The sequence below is a fragment of the Canis aureus genome, chromosome 14 (genome assembly GCF_053574225.1).
Source record: "Canis aureus isolate CA01 chromosome 14, VMU_Caureus_v.1.0, whole genome shotgun sequence".
Classification (NCBI taxonomy): Eukaryota; Metazoa; Chordata; class Mammalia; order Carnivora; family Canidae; genus Canis; species Canis aureus.
The window spans coordinates 40962046-40976227 of record NC_135624.1 but is presented as its reverse complement, the minus strand read 5'-3'; the positions used below and the strand labels follow the sequence as shown (position 1 = coordinate 40976227).

General features: G+C 56.1%; 1 protein-coding gene across 5 annotated transcripts in view; it reads right to left on the bottom strand.

Moving 5' to 3' along the window:
* ADCK5 (aarF domain containing kinase 5) overlaps positions 1-14182 on the bottom strand; it is a 16899-nt gene extending 2717 nt beyond the window's left edge. Inside the window, exons 1-3 of one of the 5 annotated variants that reach the window (XM_077847697.1) lie at positions 14072-14182; positions 4808-4914; positions 3937-4086 (exon numbers count right to left, since the gene is read on the bottom strand). In XM_077847697.1, coding sequence (XP_077703823.1) covers positions 3937-4086; positions 4808-4914; positions 14072-14083 — 269 coding nt within the window. In that variant the 5' untranslated portion in view covers positions 14084-14182. Of the gene's footprint in view, positions 1-3936; positions 4087-4807; positions 4915-14071 lie in introns of those variants that run through there. The other 4 variants (XM_077847701.1, XM_077847699.1, XM_077847700.1 and 1 more) reach the window with 4 other exon arrangements.

The following is a 14182-nucleotide window of genomic DNA, read 5'->3' as shown; positions in this document are numbered from 1 at the left end:
TTGCCCGGCGCTGGCAGCGGGGCAGTCCCAGCTCCCGGTCTACACAGCAGGCGGCCCTGTGTCTGAACACACACCACCAGGCACCCGGGACGGAGGGCTGGGCCCTGCCAACCAGGCTGCCATCAGCAGCCCCCGTGCCAGAGGAGCCCCATGCACCAGGCTGTGGCCAGGCCGCCCCGAGGCCGGAGAGCGGAGGGGTGGCCCCCAGCACCCCAGCTGCAGGCCCTTGGGCGCCTGCGCCTCGAGGAGGCCACTGGGGGAGCCAGACCTCCAGCTTCCTGCCGGGTGTTGCGTAGGTTTGCCCGCAAACCCCCCCACCCCCGCCAGGCACGTGTGGCCCCCCGTGGTGACGAGGTCAGCCTGCCACACACCTGCCAAGCCACGCTCCACAGGCAGCCTCTGCCCACTCAGCCCCGCCTAACACGGGTGCCCTGAGCTCCCCGGGGGTGTGGAGGGGATAGTGCCCCCCCACCCCCATCCCGGGTAATTCAGCCCAAGAGGCAATAGGGGCCTGCGGAGGGGCGGCAGCAGTACTGCGTTCGGTGATGGTCAGGACTAAACTGCAGATGAGGGGAGCCAGGGTTCCCCAAGTTGGAGAAAGTTGTAGGAAGGGAGTAAAGAAGAACGACCTCTGTCGGCAAGTGTGTGAGTGCGAGGTGTGGGGTGTGTGGCCAGACACGGCCGCAGGCCCACGCACCCCCTCAGCCTAGTCTGCGCAGGGCCCGCAGGTGCACCCGGGGCAGTGAGCACCCCAACACCCCGTCGTGGTCAAGACCCTTCTCCACCCCAAGGAACCAGGCTTCCTGGAGAATGGCTGCGTCCAGGCGTAGGAAAGAACAAGATGAGCCCTGGCACATCTCCTAGTACAAAATGGAATAAAATGCTCCAGAAACGGGAGACACGGTGAAAGGACTCGGGGGGCGGGAGTTAAAGATGTGATGGCAAAACGTGGTTCACTGCAGTGCTTCCAACTCCGTGGCTGTAAATTCTGTATGAGAAAATGGAGAGAAAAGGATCTACACTCAAAACTAACACTACAGTGTATGTGAACTACTGGAATTTAAATAAAAACTTGGGAAAGCAAAGGATCACAGAAGTCCAGTTGAAGGAGCTCCCACTAGCCAATCCTAGACCGCCAGCAACAAAAAAATACCCGATGTCAACAGAGAGGAACTAACAGAATCAAGTGAAAAATCCACAAGTCCAGCCTGATTCAAATAAGTGGGGAGAAGAGACACATTTCCAGACTGGAACGCGGCCAGCTAGTGTGGCCAGGAGCAAACCACACACAAACCCAACTGAGGGGCTCCAGAAGAGGTCGAGGTCAGCGGAATTCTCCTTTACAAAGTTAGATGGTAAATATTTTGGGCTTCGTGAGCCACACGGTCCCTGCTGTTGCTGTGACAGCAGCTGCAGGCATCACGGACACTGCATGGAGCACGGGTCCCAGAAAGCTACGCGTATGAAACAGGCAGCGGCACGTCTGGCCATTGCTTGCTGCCCCCTGATGTACATCACCGGCCTACAGCCTCCCGGGTTGTCAAGGTCCCCGGGTCATGGAGGGCGACCACCCAGCAAGGAAGGCCTGGCCTTTGCCCCAGCTCCTGGCAGGTGGCCTCTGGGACCCTGGGGATTTCCTGAGTGATGGGCCCAGATCACCAGAAAGACTGGCCAGGGGACTAGGGACCTGGGGCTTGGCCCAGAGATGAGCCCAGCCGCGGAGGGAGGCCAACGGCCCCGTCCCTCCTGTAAGGAGGCGCCCCTGGGGCCGTGCACAAGCAGCTCACCAAGGGCGGCAGGAGCGGGGCTGTGCAGGGTCTCTGAGGACGGGGAAACCGACTGTGGAGCCCTGGCGGGGCTCACCCTGCGCATCTCGTCCTTGGCCTCACTGACTGGTTGTATTTCTACTACGGTAACACCCGGTCCAGGGTTCAGCACGGGCCTGAGCTCTGCAGTTCATCCTAGGGAACCGTCAAAACGGACAGCCCTGGGCACGTAACGTTTGACCTCCAGTTTAGCTGTAAGGCCCAAGGAGACACGGAGACTGTTCTAGAGTGCAAGACATTGGAGATGGGCCTGTCATAGGATCCCTGTGCTGAGAAGGGTTCCTGCTGGGGGGCCTGGTGACAGGGGACTGCATGTAGGTAGGGGCTCATGATGCACTGGTGTCTTTGTTTTTCTAGGATTTTATTATTTATTCATGAGAGACACAGAGAGAGGCAGAGACACAGGCAGAGGGAGAAGCAGGCTCCCTGTGGATACCCGATGCGGGACTCAATCCTGGAACCCCAGGATCACGCCCTGAGCCCAAGGCAGAGGCTCAGCTGCTAAGCCCCCCAGGATCCCTGCACCAGTGTCCTGACTGTGCTTATGGAGAATGTCTTTGTCTAGGAACAAACTTGTAGGGACAATGGGGCCTCATGACAACTTATCTGTAGAGGGTTCAAGAAGAAAAATGTTGGGGCACCCGGGTGGCTCAGTGGTTAAACATCTGTCTTGGCTTAGGTGGTACCTCAGGGTCCTGGGATCGAGCCCAGTCAGGCTCTTGCTCAGCGGGGACCCTGCCTCTCCCCGGGCCTGCCGCTCTGCTTACTTGTGCTCTCTTTCTGCCAAATGAAAAAGTCTTTAAAAACAAAAAGAAACGGTCAAAAAAAAAACAGCCCACAAGTTTCTGAAAAGGGAAAATTAAACAAGGGGTGGGGATGAGAAAGGAAGGCCTCGACGCAGACTGCCCATCGCTCTCCTCGGAGCCTTGACACGCGTCTGATCTCTGCTCTCCTCAAGCAGCATCCCCCCCGGGGGACGGGCAAGTCCTGCTCCCCACCTGCCACCGTCCTGGGATCCTGCATGCATGCAGCCCCTGGCTCTGGAGGCCCTGTGACCACCGTGTGCCCGTCCTGCCCAGCCGTCGCGGCTAGGCCCATGGCTGACAACAGGCTGGGAAAAGCAGAGTCTAGCCATGCCCCTCCGCCCCAGCTCAGCCTGAGGGCTCGCTGCAGAAATACAGGTTCCCAGGAGCAGAGAAGGCAGTGCCACGCCTGCCACGGGGGCGCCTGCCACGGGGGCGCCTGCCACGGTGCCTGACGCAGGTCCCTCGTGCCACACCGCCTACAGGAAGCCAGGCTCTGCCCTCATCAACCTCGGGCTGAGAGCTGGACAACCGCGCGGGAGAGCGCTCATGGCCCAGGCCCTGCCCGCGAGGGCAACTGGGTGCCCGAGGCCAGCCCGCCACAGGGGCAGCGGGGTGCGCGGTGGCCCCACATCCCACTGCAACGTGATGGCCTGGTGTGTCCTCCCAGCAGGAAGCGGTCAAGCACTCACAGTCCAGACACCTATGGCCTCTGTTAGCACCGGTCTGAGGTGCCCGGCCTGAGCAGTCCCTCCCCGAGGTCAGCCTGGGCCTCCTCCCCAGATGGCCACGAGCTTCCCCCTCCAGCCCCACCGTGGGTTTGGGTGGACTGAGGTCTCCCCCAAAGCCAAGAACTGGCTCTTGGCCATAGGGATTTCAGGATCTGACCAACAGCAGGGAGGTCTGTCCCAGGGGCCCCAACAGGAAGATCCCCCCCAAGGACGCTGTGCTGGAAGATGGGGGAGTACGAATAGTGCCTCCCGTGGAAGGCACCCTTGATGTTACTGACCACACGCTACCCATCTCCCGTGAGGTCCAGTGGGGGCAGAGGAGGGTGTCCTCCCCCCTCCCCCAAAGCCCTCCGGATGCCAACTCTCCTTGGGGGTCAGGGTAAGGAGGCGGCAGCGGCCCACCAGTGGGCGGAAGCCTGACGCAGGCGCCACTCTCCTCCTCCAGCTGGCCACGGCTGTCTGACGGGTAAGAGGCCACGTCTAGTGCTCAAGGCTTGGGGCAGTGGAATGTCTGGAGGGCAGCTTGGAAGTTTCCAGCCAAACCCTGCAGCCCCTCCCAGCCCCAGCCCCTTCTACCTGCTGAAGCGCCCCACGCCGTCCACTACAAGCCTCATCTTCCTCTTCTCCTGAGGCTCTGCTGTGAGATAGCGGGCTCCAAGAAGCAGGGGGACCCCCATCGCCGTGGCGGAGAGCACCTTCCTCCAGAGGGGCTTGGGTCGGAGGGGCCTGGACAGAGACCGAGGTGTGTGGTCCGGCTACTGGCCACTGCCCGCTGTCCACTGCCCGCCGGGCCTGGGCTCTGCAGGCCTCTGCTCCCCACAGCGCGAGGGGCACCCACGGCCAGAGCCTGGCCCACCCCAGGGAGCTGTAGCAGCCAACACCGGTGCCAGAGGCCCATGAGGGCACTGCGCCTGAGCCCCGTGGACGCCCTGGGCACCAGGCTCCACGGGAAGCAGCTCCCAGGCAAAGCTGGGGTCCTCACAGAATCAGGGGCTCCTATGCCGTGCAGAGTTAAAGCCACTGTCCACCGTGAGGATGGCCCCCCGGGTGGCAAAGTGCCGGGTGGCAGAGCTGGGCAAGACGTGCAGGGGACGGGTGCTACAGTGACAGCCCTGCAGGAGCCCAGCCATCACACGTCTGCCCCGAGGTCACTGAAGAGCACTGCACATTCAGACCGCTCACTCCACGGCCGCCGGGCCTGAGCGTGGCCTCCTGACACGTCCACCTCGCCCCCACCCCACGTCCAGGACTCTCCCCGGAGCACACAGCTCAGGCCGCTGCTGTCAGTGAGCCCTGCACCAGAATTCGGGGCCCCGTGGGGGCACCGCCCCAAGGAGAAGGTGCATCTGTCTGCAGGGGGCGGGTCGCAAAGGCCAGCCTCGGGCCCCATGACACAGGTCTTCCATCCCTGCCTGGCAGGGAGCACCTGGGGCTGGGAAGAACTCACCACCTCGTGGGCAGGACCCTGAGGCTTCTCCTGGGGAAGGCAGCGGGCGGCAGCCAGGGGTCCAGTGTGCTCCGCAGCAGGGCGGAGTGGAAGCAGCAGAGCCGTGACTGCAAGGGGGCAGACAGCAGGGGTCACACGGCCCGATCGGGGGGCAGGCTCTAGGCCCTGGATCCACGCGCGGCGTCCAAGCACGTCAGCCCTTCTAGGGCCCGTGCGTGGGGCCAGGCTCCCGCGCCGGACTCAGGAAGGCGAGGACAACCCCACTTCTGGAGGGCAGGCTGAGATCCGAGAACGACGCCGTGGGCACCGGGAGCCGCTACCTCGATGGGCTGTAACCCTGCCTGCAACGCTCTCCTGGCCCTGAGACCTATCGCTGTCTATTTTTGTGCTGCTCAGCCCACTGACCAGCAGCCTCAGGAAGTCATTCTGAATTTCCAAAGGAACGATCAATAAATGCTTGATGACACGATCAGAAAGATGTCGGGATCTCAGGCGGAAGACCACCTGCTAGGGCCCCAGAGGCGGAGACCGGAGGAGGCAGGGAGGGCCAGGGAGAAAACGTGGCCAGCCGGACAGCAGCACCAGGGGGCCACGGCACGTGTTGGCTGACTCCAGTGACCACGGGGACACACGACTCTCCTGTACTTACTGACAACCTTGGTCTCCCAATGCCAGCTGATTGATTAGGTCTTAGGAGTTCCTCAAGCACAAATTTGCCAACCACAAATTCCCTTTTTAGGGAAAAAAAGGTTGTGCATACTAAGTCATGACCCACGGCACAGATGTTCCCATTATCATCATGAACCCTGGACCAAATGAAGGACCGACTTTCCAATCATTTTCTGGCCAAAGCACACAGCCCAAAAGACGGTTTCAAGGACTGCAAAACAACACGAAAGTCAAAGGAAAAGCTCCATGACCTCTTGTCCCGGGGAACGCAGGCTGACAGCTCGGCAAGGCCACGTGCAGCGGGCACAGATCCTCAAGGAAACCCCACGGAGGCAAGAAAGGCAGCTGCCGGCAGACAGGTGAGCCCCTGGGCCTGAAGAGCCCCTGGCTTCCCGTGCAGGAGAGCAGGCCAGCACTCACCCCCTCCCACCCCCAGCCCGCCAGCAGCACCCACGGCATTTTTGGAGTGGGGAGAAGCCCCTGTGCTGGGAAACATCCCGTACGCTCATAGGTGGGGGGCGTTGTGCCCAAGCAGAGTGGGCAGCAGGCAAGCTGGAGCCAGGCGGGGAATCCCAAGGGCCCTGGGGCTGCCTGCGGGGAGTGGGCAATGTGCTGGCAAGGGCAGCCCAGGAGGAGGGGGCTGGGTGATAGAGCCAAGCGGATTCCAGGCAGGTGTGAGGACCTGGCAAGATGGCCCATGGCTGGTGCCTGAGACCCGGGGAGGGCGGCGATGCCGTCACACCCCAGCTGCCCGAAACTCTGGCCAGGGAGGGCTGTGCTGGGATTCTGGTCGTCTCGAAAACTCAGGCCCACTGAACAAGAACTGACAACCACTGGCACCTGCTGGCCACCGGAGCTCAGCTCTCATGATCAGTGAGCCCGAGCACGTCCAACCAGGGGATCCAGGGTGGGGGCTTCCTCTAAACAGCAAGGCCTCCTCAGAAAGTCGTTAGAATCCATGAGTTGGGAACACTGGCTGGGCACAGCCACCTATCAGTTCTGCTTCTATCAACATTTGCAATTTGTTTACTTATTTATTTGAGAAAGAGAAAGCGAGGGAGCAGAGGGAGACAAGCTGACTCTCCACTGAGTGGGGAGCCCAACATGGGGCTCAATCCCACAACCCTGAGATCATGACCTGAGCCGAAGCCAAGATAATGGACACTTAACCAACTGAGCCATGTAGGTGCCCCAATATTTGCAATTTTTTATAACAAGAAGTTAAATGATATTCAGAGAAAAAAGTGGGAAGACAGTCATAGGCTGGGAGGCTGCACAGACACGATGCCCTGGTGCTGCTCGGGCAGAGGGAAAGCACCTGGAAGCACTCCTGCACAGCGAGCAGGGCGGGAACGACAGCCAGCCAGGAGTCCCCTCTCATGCTCCTCCGCGCCAGGGACAAGGTTCTCCTTTAGGGGATGCTCCTTGAAACGTTTAGAGATTGTGTCAAAATGTCTACAACTTACTTTCAAATGGTCCAATGACAACAAAATACATGGTTTCAAACAGAAACAGAAGCAACAGGACAGGACATTAATAATGGGTGGGTCTAGGCAGTGGGCACCTGGGCAGTTGACTGGGACCGTTACGTCAGCTTGACCCCGTATTTAAATATTCTCAGGATCTGGGATCCCTGGGTGGCGCAGCGGTTTGGCGCCTGCCTTTGGCCTAGGGCGCGATCCTGGAGACCCAGGATCGATTCCCACATCGGGCTCCCGGTGCATGGAGCCTGCTTCTCCCTCTGCCTGTGTCTCTGCCTCTCCTTCTCTCTCTGTGACTATCATAAATAAATAAAAATTAAAAAATATATATTTAAAAAATAAATATTCTCAGGATCACAGCCACACACGTCTGCTGTGCTACTGCAGGTCCCTGCCCGGAAGGTGGTGTTGCTTTATTATTCTACTGTTTCCTTTACAAACATACGGTTAACTGCAATCACGAAGGAAGCTTTGTATGGTTATAGAACCGACTGAACTATGAATCCCTTACTTCACATAGTCTAATACAAATACTTTTATCGGAGATCCCTGGGTGGCTCGGCGGTTTGGCGCCTGCCTTTGGCCAGAGCCTTTGGCCCAGATCCTGGAGACCTGGGATCAAGTCCCGCGTCAGGCTCCTGGCATGGAGCCTGCTTCTCCCTCTGCCTGTGTCTCTGTCTCTCTCTCTCTATGTCTGTCATGAATGAATAAATAAAATATTAAAAAAAACAAAGAAAAACAAATACTTTTATCACCTCCCCCAGTTGCAAATACTTTAGTACACCGTTAATTCTATTTTAACCTTCTTAACTTTTATATTATTGTCACGCATTTTTAAAAATTATTTATTTAATTAATAATGCCCAGCACAGAGCCTGATGGGAGCTCAGTCTCACCAAGCGTCCGTCACTCAACTGACTGAGCCACCCAAGCATCTCTAAAAGTCTGTTTCCTACTTTGTCTCTTATTCTTTCCTTTGCTTGTTTCTTAAATTCCACATATGAGCAACATCACATGGTACCTTTCTCTGACTTATTCTGCTTAGCACTCTCTAGCTCCATACGTGTTGTTGCAAATAGCAAAATTTAATTCCTTTTTATGGCTGAATAATATTCCACTGTATATATACCACTTTGTTATCCATTCGTTAGTCCACGAACACTTGGGCTGCTTCCACAGTTTGACTGTTGTTGATAACGCTGCTGTAAACATAGGGTGCATGCAACTCTCTGAATTAGTGTTTTTGTGTTTTGGGGGTAAATTCCCAGCAGTGCAATTGCTGGGTCGTAGGGTAGCTCTATGTGTAACTTTGGAGGACCCTGCATACTGTTCTCCAGAGCAGCTGCACCAGCTTGCGTCCCCAACAGCACACACGAGGGCTCCTTCTCCACATCCTAGGAAAGTGGCATTCTGAAGGTGAGGCAGCTACGGCAGGGCAGGGGTACTCACCAGAGGTGACTGTGTGCCCAGGACATCTGGCACTGTCTGGAGACACTTAGTTGTCACAACCTGGGGAAAGGGGTGCTCTTGGCACTGAATGGGTGGAGACGAAGGCCACTGCTCAGCACAGACAGTGCCCAGGGCGGCCCCAGAGACTCAGGTAGAGCCAGGGCTGAGAAGGGGCAGACTATGAATGCAGACTTCTGAGCCTGGAATTCGAACAGAGGCTCTGGTAACTATTAGCTGTGCAGTCAGGACAAGCCACTTCCCTCTCTATACCTCAGTTTCACTGTCTACAAAGCAAGGACTACTGTACTATTAATGTAGGGGTCAAGAGGACTGACCTTTGCAAAGCCCTCTTGCACAACTCCCAGCCCACACAGCAGGCCAGGCAGATGGACACACTGAGGGCATGCGGGGGTCAAGGAGCAGCTACTCTATGGCCTTCCTGCTCACCAGCTGCTGGTCTGCATGCCCTTACTCCCCAGCCAACAGCTGTGTCCTCACAAGCCAACTCCACCCAACACAAAGAAGTCCATACTTGCTAGATTAAATTGAACTGTTTATGTTAAAAGATCATTAGCTTCCCACCACTTTTTCCAAAGGAAAAAAAGCATTTAGCCCAGAACACAAAAGAGACTATTTCCAACATGTGTAAAACTCAGAGACGGGATCCCTGGGTGGCTCAGTGGTTTGGCGCCTGCCTTTGGCCCAGGGCACGATCCTGGAGTCCGGGGATCGAGTCCCACATCGGGCTCCTGGCATGGGGCCTGCTTCTCCCTCCTCCTGTGTCTCTGCCTCTCTCTCTCTATCATAAATAATAAATAAATAAATATTAAAAAAAAAAAAACAACAAACTCAGAGACAGGTTATATACAGGATATGAAGAAATGCTTTAGTTGACTGGGGCAGAAGGGCAGGAGCAAGTCAAAGGACAGCAGAGTTTGCTGCAAAGTTGCAGTGGCGTTCGTATGTCCAGAAGCTGCATCGCTGGGGACAAGAAGGGCAACGGCCAAAGCTGATGGACAATGATTATCCTGAGACGTTAGCATTCACAAGGAAAGGAAACTTCCAGGAGCTATGCGAGCTAATGAACTGGAAATGCAGAGCAAAAGGCCTCAGGCCCCGAGGACAGAGGCAGGAGCCAAGGTGTGGCTGCCCCCAAGACCGGGGCTCACCTCAGCATCACAAGAGACCCAGGCCCCCCAGATGGAGCAGAGAGAATGCTAACTCTGAGTTATCTTACACTGAAGCATGAGGCGCTGGCTGTACCCCAAGCCTCAGAGGGGGCAAGGCCAGAAAGGTCAGAGCCCCGATTGCGGTCCCCAGTACTGGCTTCTGCTTTCTCAGATGCCACTGCAGCAGTGAGGACTCGATGGCGTCTCATTGCCCAATTCATTTCCCACAGTGAGCGACTCTCCACTCATGCTCCTGTAACAAAGGTCCTAGGCCCCAACGGCCCACGCGGCGCCAGACCCCGACCCAGCAGTCCTCTCTCACCCCCCATCCACCTGTGCGGAGGTCTCCGCCATACAGGAGCATGACTGTTAGTGTAGCCTGGACTGTGCGGGGCCCTCCATCATCTCTGCGCTTCCAGGACCTAGTGCAGTGCCCGTGAGATAAAGCAGGAGCTCCGTGAAGGCCCGCTAAACTGAGATAAACGGTGACTAAGCACAGAACGCACTAGAGCCCACGTGGCCCAGCCTTGGATGCAAGGTGAGCGACACGCAGGAGCGCATGCTCAGGTAAGACCTGGCAGCAGCCCGACCCTGGGCAGGACCCCAAGGATAAGGCGGCATGCTGACAACTCCAGAGACCCGCCAGGGTCCGCAGGTCCATTCACGTCCTGCCTCCTTCCAGTTTGGGATGGCCAGTGCTCCTCAAAATATCTCCATCACCCAAGAGACATCCCTGAAGTCTGAAGAAGTCATGTGACTATAAATATGAGCAGAACTTGTAGCCCGATCTTCCAGGGACAAGTCCAGGGCAATTTCCAATATATCACATATCTCAGATCAAACCCAGAGCACGCCAGCAAACAGGCAAAGAGAGCGCTGCGGCTCCCCAGGCCGCTCCCCCACACACCAGTGCCTTCCACCAGCATGACCACATGCCCTGGCTTGCCTGGGACAGCCCGAGCCTATGCTTGTCTCCACACCTACCACTTCAAAGCCTTCCAGTTTGGACCAGATGAAATGGGCCTTCTCTACCCTAGCCTCTCATGCTTTCTTAGAGTGTGTGCACAGCTGCCTGCAGAAACAGAGCGCTCATCTGGAACTCAGCTAACACCCTACAAAGTAGCAAACACACACACACACACACACAAAGGCTCTGAGTAGTGAGACTCAAATAGATATGACAAAGGTCACCACCCTGTCGATGAGACTGAGCACATCAGAGGATGAAAGGTCAGTGCAGGAGACCCAGCCCATAGCACTAGAGAAACTAAAGCAGCACCTGCTGCGTCTCACGATGAGGCCCAGACCAGGAGTAGTACAGAGGTAACAAGAATCAGGGCCGCTCACTGGCAGGCTCAAGCTGCCCTGAGCACTTCAGTAGCACAGAAATCCGAGGCACAGAAATGTTCCCACAGGTAGGAAGTGAGCCTGGGAGGGAATCTGGGCCCAGGGGAGGTGGCCCAGAGGACCATGAATACCCGGCCCTTTTCTTTTCCAAGGGTCTATGACCCTCTTGGCACCATCAGGACTCAGACACTTACTGGACTCTGCTCCCCTTATCACTCTGAGCAGCTCCTCATCAGAAGCTAAAACTTAAAAAAAAAAAAAAAAAAAGCTAAAACTTACCTGCCCGATCCTTAGGTCAGTCGGGAAGATTAAGTGACCCGAATATGTGCAGACACTTTGTAAGCTGTAAAGTGCTGTGTTAAAGCCAATTCAGTATCTATCCGCCTGCCTCTCACACTAACCTTGCCTCACTTCAGTCCATAAAACACCCTTGTGTAAGGGATCTGCTCATCGCAAGCCACAAAAATTAACAGAAATGCATCTGCACTTATGTGGAAAACCCAGACTCCACCCAAAAACTAAAACTCATAAAGGAATTCAGTAACATGGAAGGACAGAAAATCAATGCACAGAAATTAATTGCATTTCTCTACACTAACAATGAGGCAGAAGAAAGAGAAATTAAGGAATCGATCCCATTTACAATTGCACCAAAAAATAGGGCAGCCCGGGTGGCTCACTGGTTTAGCGCCACCTTCCACCCAGGGTGTGACCCTGGAGACCCTGGATCGAGTCCCACGTCAGGCTCCCTACATGGAGCCTGCTTCTCCCTCTGCCTGTGTCTCTGCCTCTCTCTTTCCCTCTGTGTCTCTCATGAATAAATTTTTAAAAAATTGCACAAAAAGCCATAAAATACTTAGAAATAAACCTAACCAAAAAGGTAAAGGATCTGTACTCTATAGAACATTCTTGAAAGAAATTGAGGAAGACACAAAGAAACGGAAAAACATTCCATGTTCAGGGATTAGAAGAACAAATATTGTTAAAATATCTCTGCTACCCACAGCAATCTACACGTTCACTGCAATCCCTATCAAAACCCCATCAACATTTTTCACAGAGCTGGAACAAATAATCTAAGGTTTCCTTGGAACCAGAAAAACTCCCAAATAGCCAAAATAACGTTGAAGAAGAAAACCAAAGCTGGTGGCACCACAATGCCTGACTTCAAGCTGTCTTACAAAGCTATGATCAAGACAGTGTGGTAATGGTCCCAAATAGACACGTAGATCAATGGAGCAGCATAGAGAACCTAGAAATGGACCCTCAACTTTATGGCCAACTCACCTTTGACACAGTAGGAAAGACTATCCAATGGAACAAAGAGAGTGTCTTCAACAAATGGTGCTGGGAACATTGGGCAGCCACGTGCAGAAGAATGAAACCGGACCATTTCCTTACACCACACACAAAAATAGACTCTAAATGGATGAAAGACCTAAATGTGAGACAGGAATCCATCAAAATCCTAGAGGAGAACACAGGCAGCAACCTCTGCGACCTCGACCGCAGGAACTTCTTACTAGACACGTCTCCAAAGGCAGGGGAAACAAAAGCAATAATGAACTATTGGGGCTTCATCAAGATAGAAAGCTTCGGCCCAGCAAAGGAAGCCGTGGCCAAAACCAAAAGACAAGCTACAGAATGGGGAAGGTATTTGCAAATGTCTTATCAGATTAAGGGCTGCTATCCAAGATCTATAAAGAACTTCTCAAACTTGACACCCAAAAAACAAATGATCCAGTGAAGAAATGGGCAGAAGACACGAACAGACGTTTCTCCAAAGCAGACCTACACGTGGCCAACAGACACATTAACAAATGCATCAGGGAAATACAAATAGAACCACAGCGAGATCCCACCTCACACTGGCCAGAATGGCTAAAATCAGCAAGTCAGGAGACAGCAGGGGTTGGTGAGGATGAGGAGAAAAGGGGGCCCCCTGACCTGCTGGTGGGGATGCAGGCTGGGCAGCCGCTCTGCAGAGCAGTGTGGAGGGTCCAAAAGGGGCTGAATTTAGAGCTACCCTATGGCCCAGAAACGGCCCTACTGGGTACTTATCCACAGGACACAGACACGGTGATTCCAAGGGGCGCCTGCACCCCAACCTTTACAGCAGCAACGTCCACAAGAGTCCAAGTGTGGACAGAGCCCAGATGTCCATCGACAGATGAAGGGTAAAGACGCGACCTATGTATACAATGGAGTGTGACTCAGCCATCAGAAGAGTGAAATCTTACCATTTGCACAGCGTGGATGGAACTAGAGGGGATGATGCCGAGCGACATAAGTCAGTCAGAGAAAGACAATTATGCCTTGACCTCACTCATATGCGGAATTTGAGAAACAAAACAGAGGATCATGGGGGGAGGGAGGGGAAAATACAGTAAGATGAACTCAGAGAGGGAGACAAACCATGAGAGACTCATAACTCTAGGAAACCAACTGAGGGTCACTAGAGGGGAGGCTGGGGGGACGGGGTGAGGGGGTGACGGGCACTAAGGAGGGCACGTGACAGGATGAGCACTGGGCGCTGCGTGCAGCTCGTGAATCACTGACCCCTACCTCTGGAGCTAATGATACGCTATATTTTAATTCAATTAAAATTAAAAGAAAGAAAGAAAGAAATGCACGTGTACTGTCAACACGCAGACTACACGGCTCGGCCTACTAGCCCCGCATGAAACCCCAAGCTGGGAACGCCGGTGCGCCCCTCAGCCCGTCAGCCCGTCAGCCCCTCACCCCCTCGGCCCCTCATCCCCTCGGCCCCTCATCCCCTCAGCCGCTCAGCTCTCCAGCGCGCGAGGAGGAGGAAGGGCTCCGGGCCGCAGTGCGATGCGGGCGGGCGCGGGGCGTCACTGCGGAGCCACGGCCGGTGCGAGGTCCGCGGCACAGGCGGGCCCGGGACACGAGCTGCACCGGCAGGTCCAGGTGCCCCGGGAGGTGCGGGCTGTGGCCGGTGACCGCGGGCTGCGGGGCGCGGGCGGCCGGTCGGTGGGACCCAGCGGCCCCGCACGGTCCAGGCGTTCCTGTCCTGAGGACCGGGACCCTGAGGCCGGCCCGGGAGCGGGCGGCTCGGGGGCCCCGGGGGGCCGGGCGGAGGCTGGCGGGCTGTACCGGGGCCGCGCCGCGCGGGGCGGGGAACTCACCAGCCGCCACATCTTCGCGCCGCTCGGCTCCGCTCGGCTCCCGGCGCCCGGCCCAGCAGCCCTTGCGGGGCGGGGCGCCCGGATTGCGCACGCGCGCCCCGCCCCGACGGC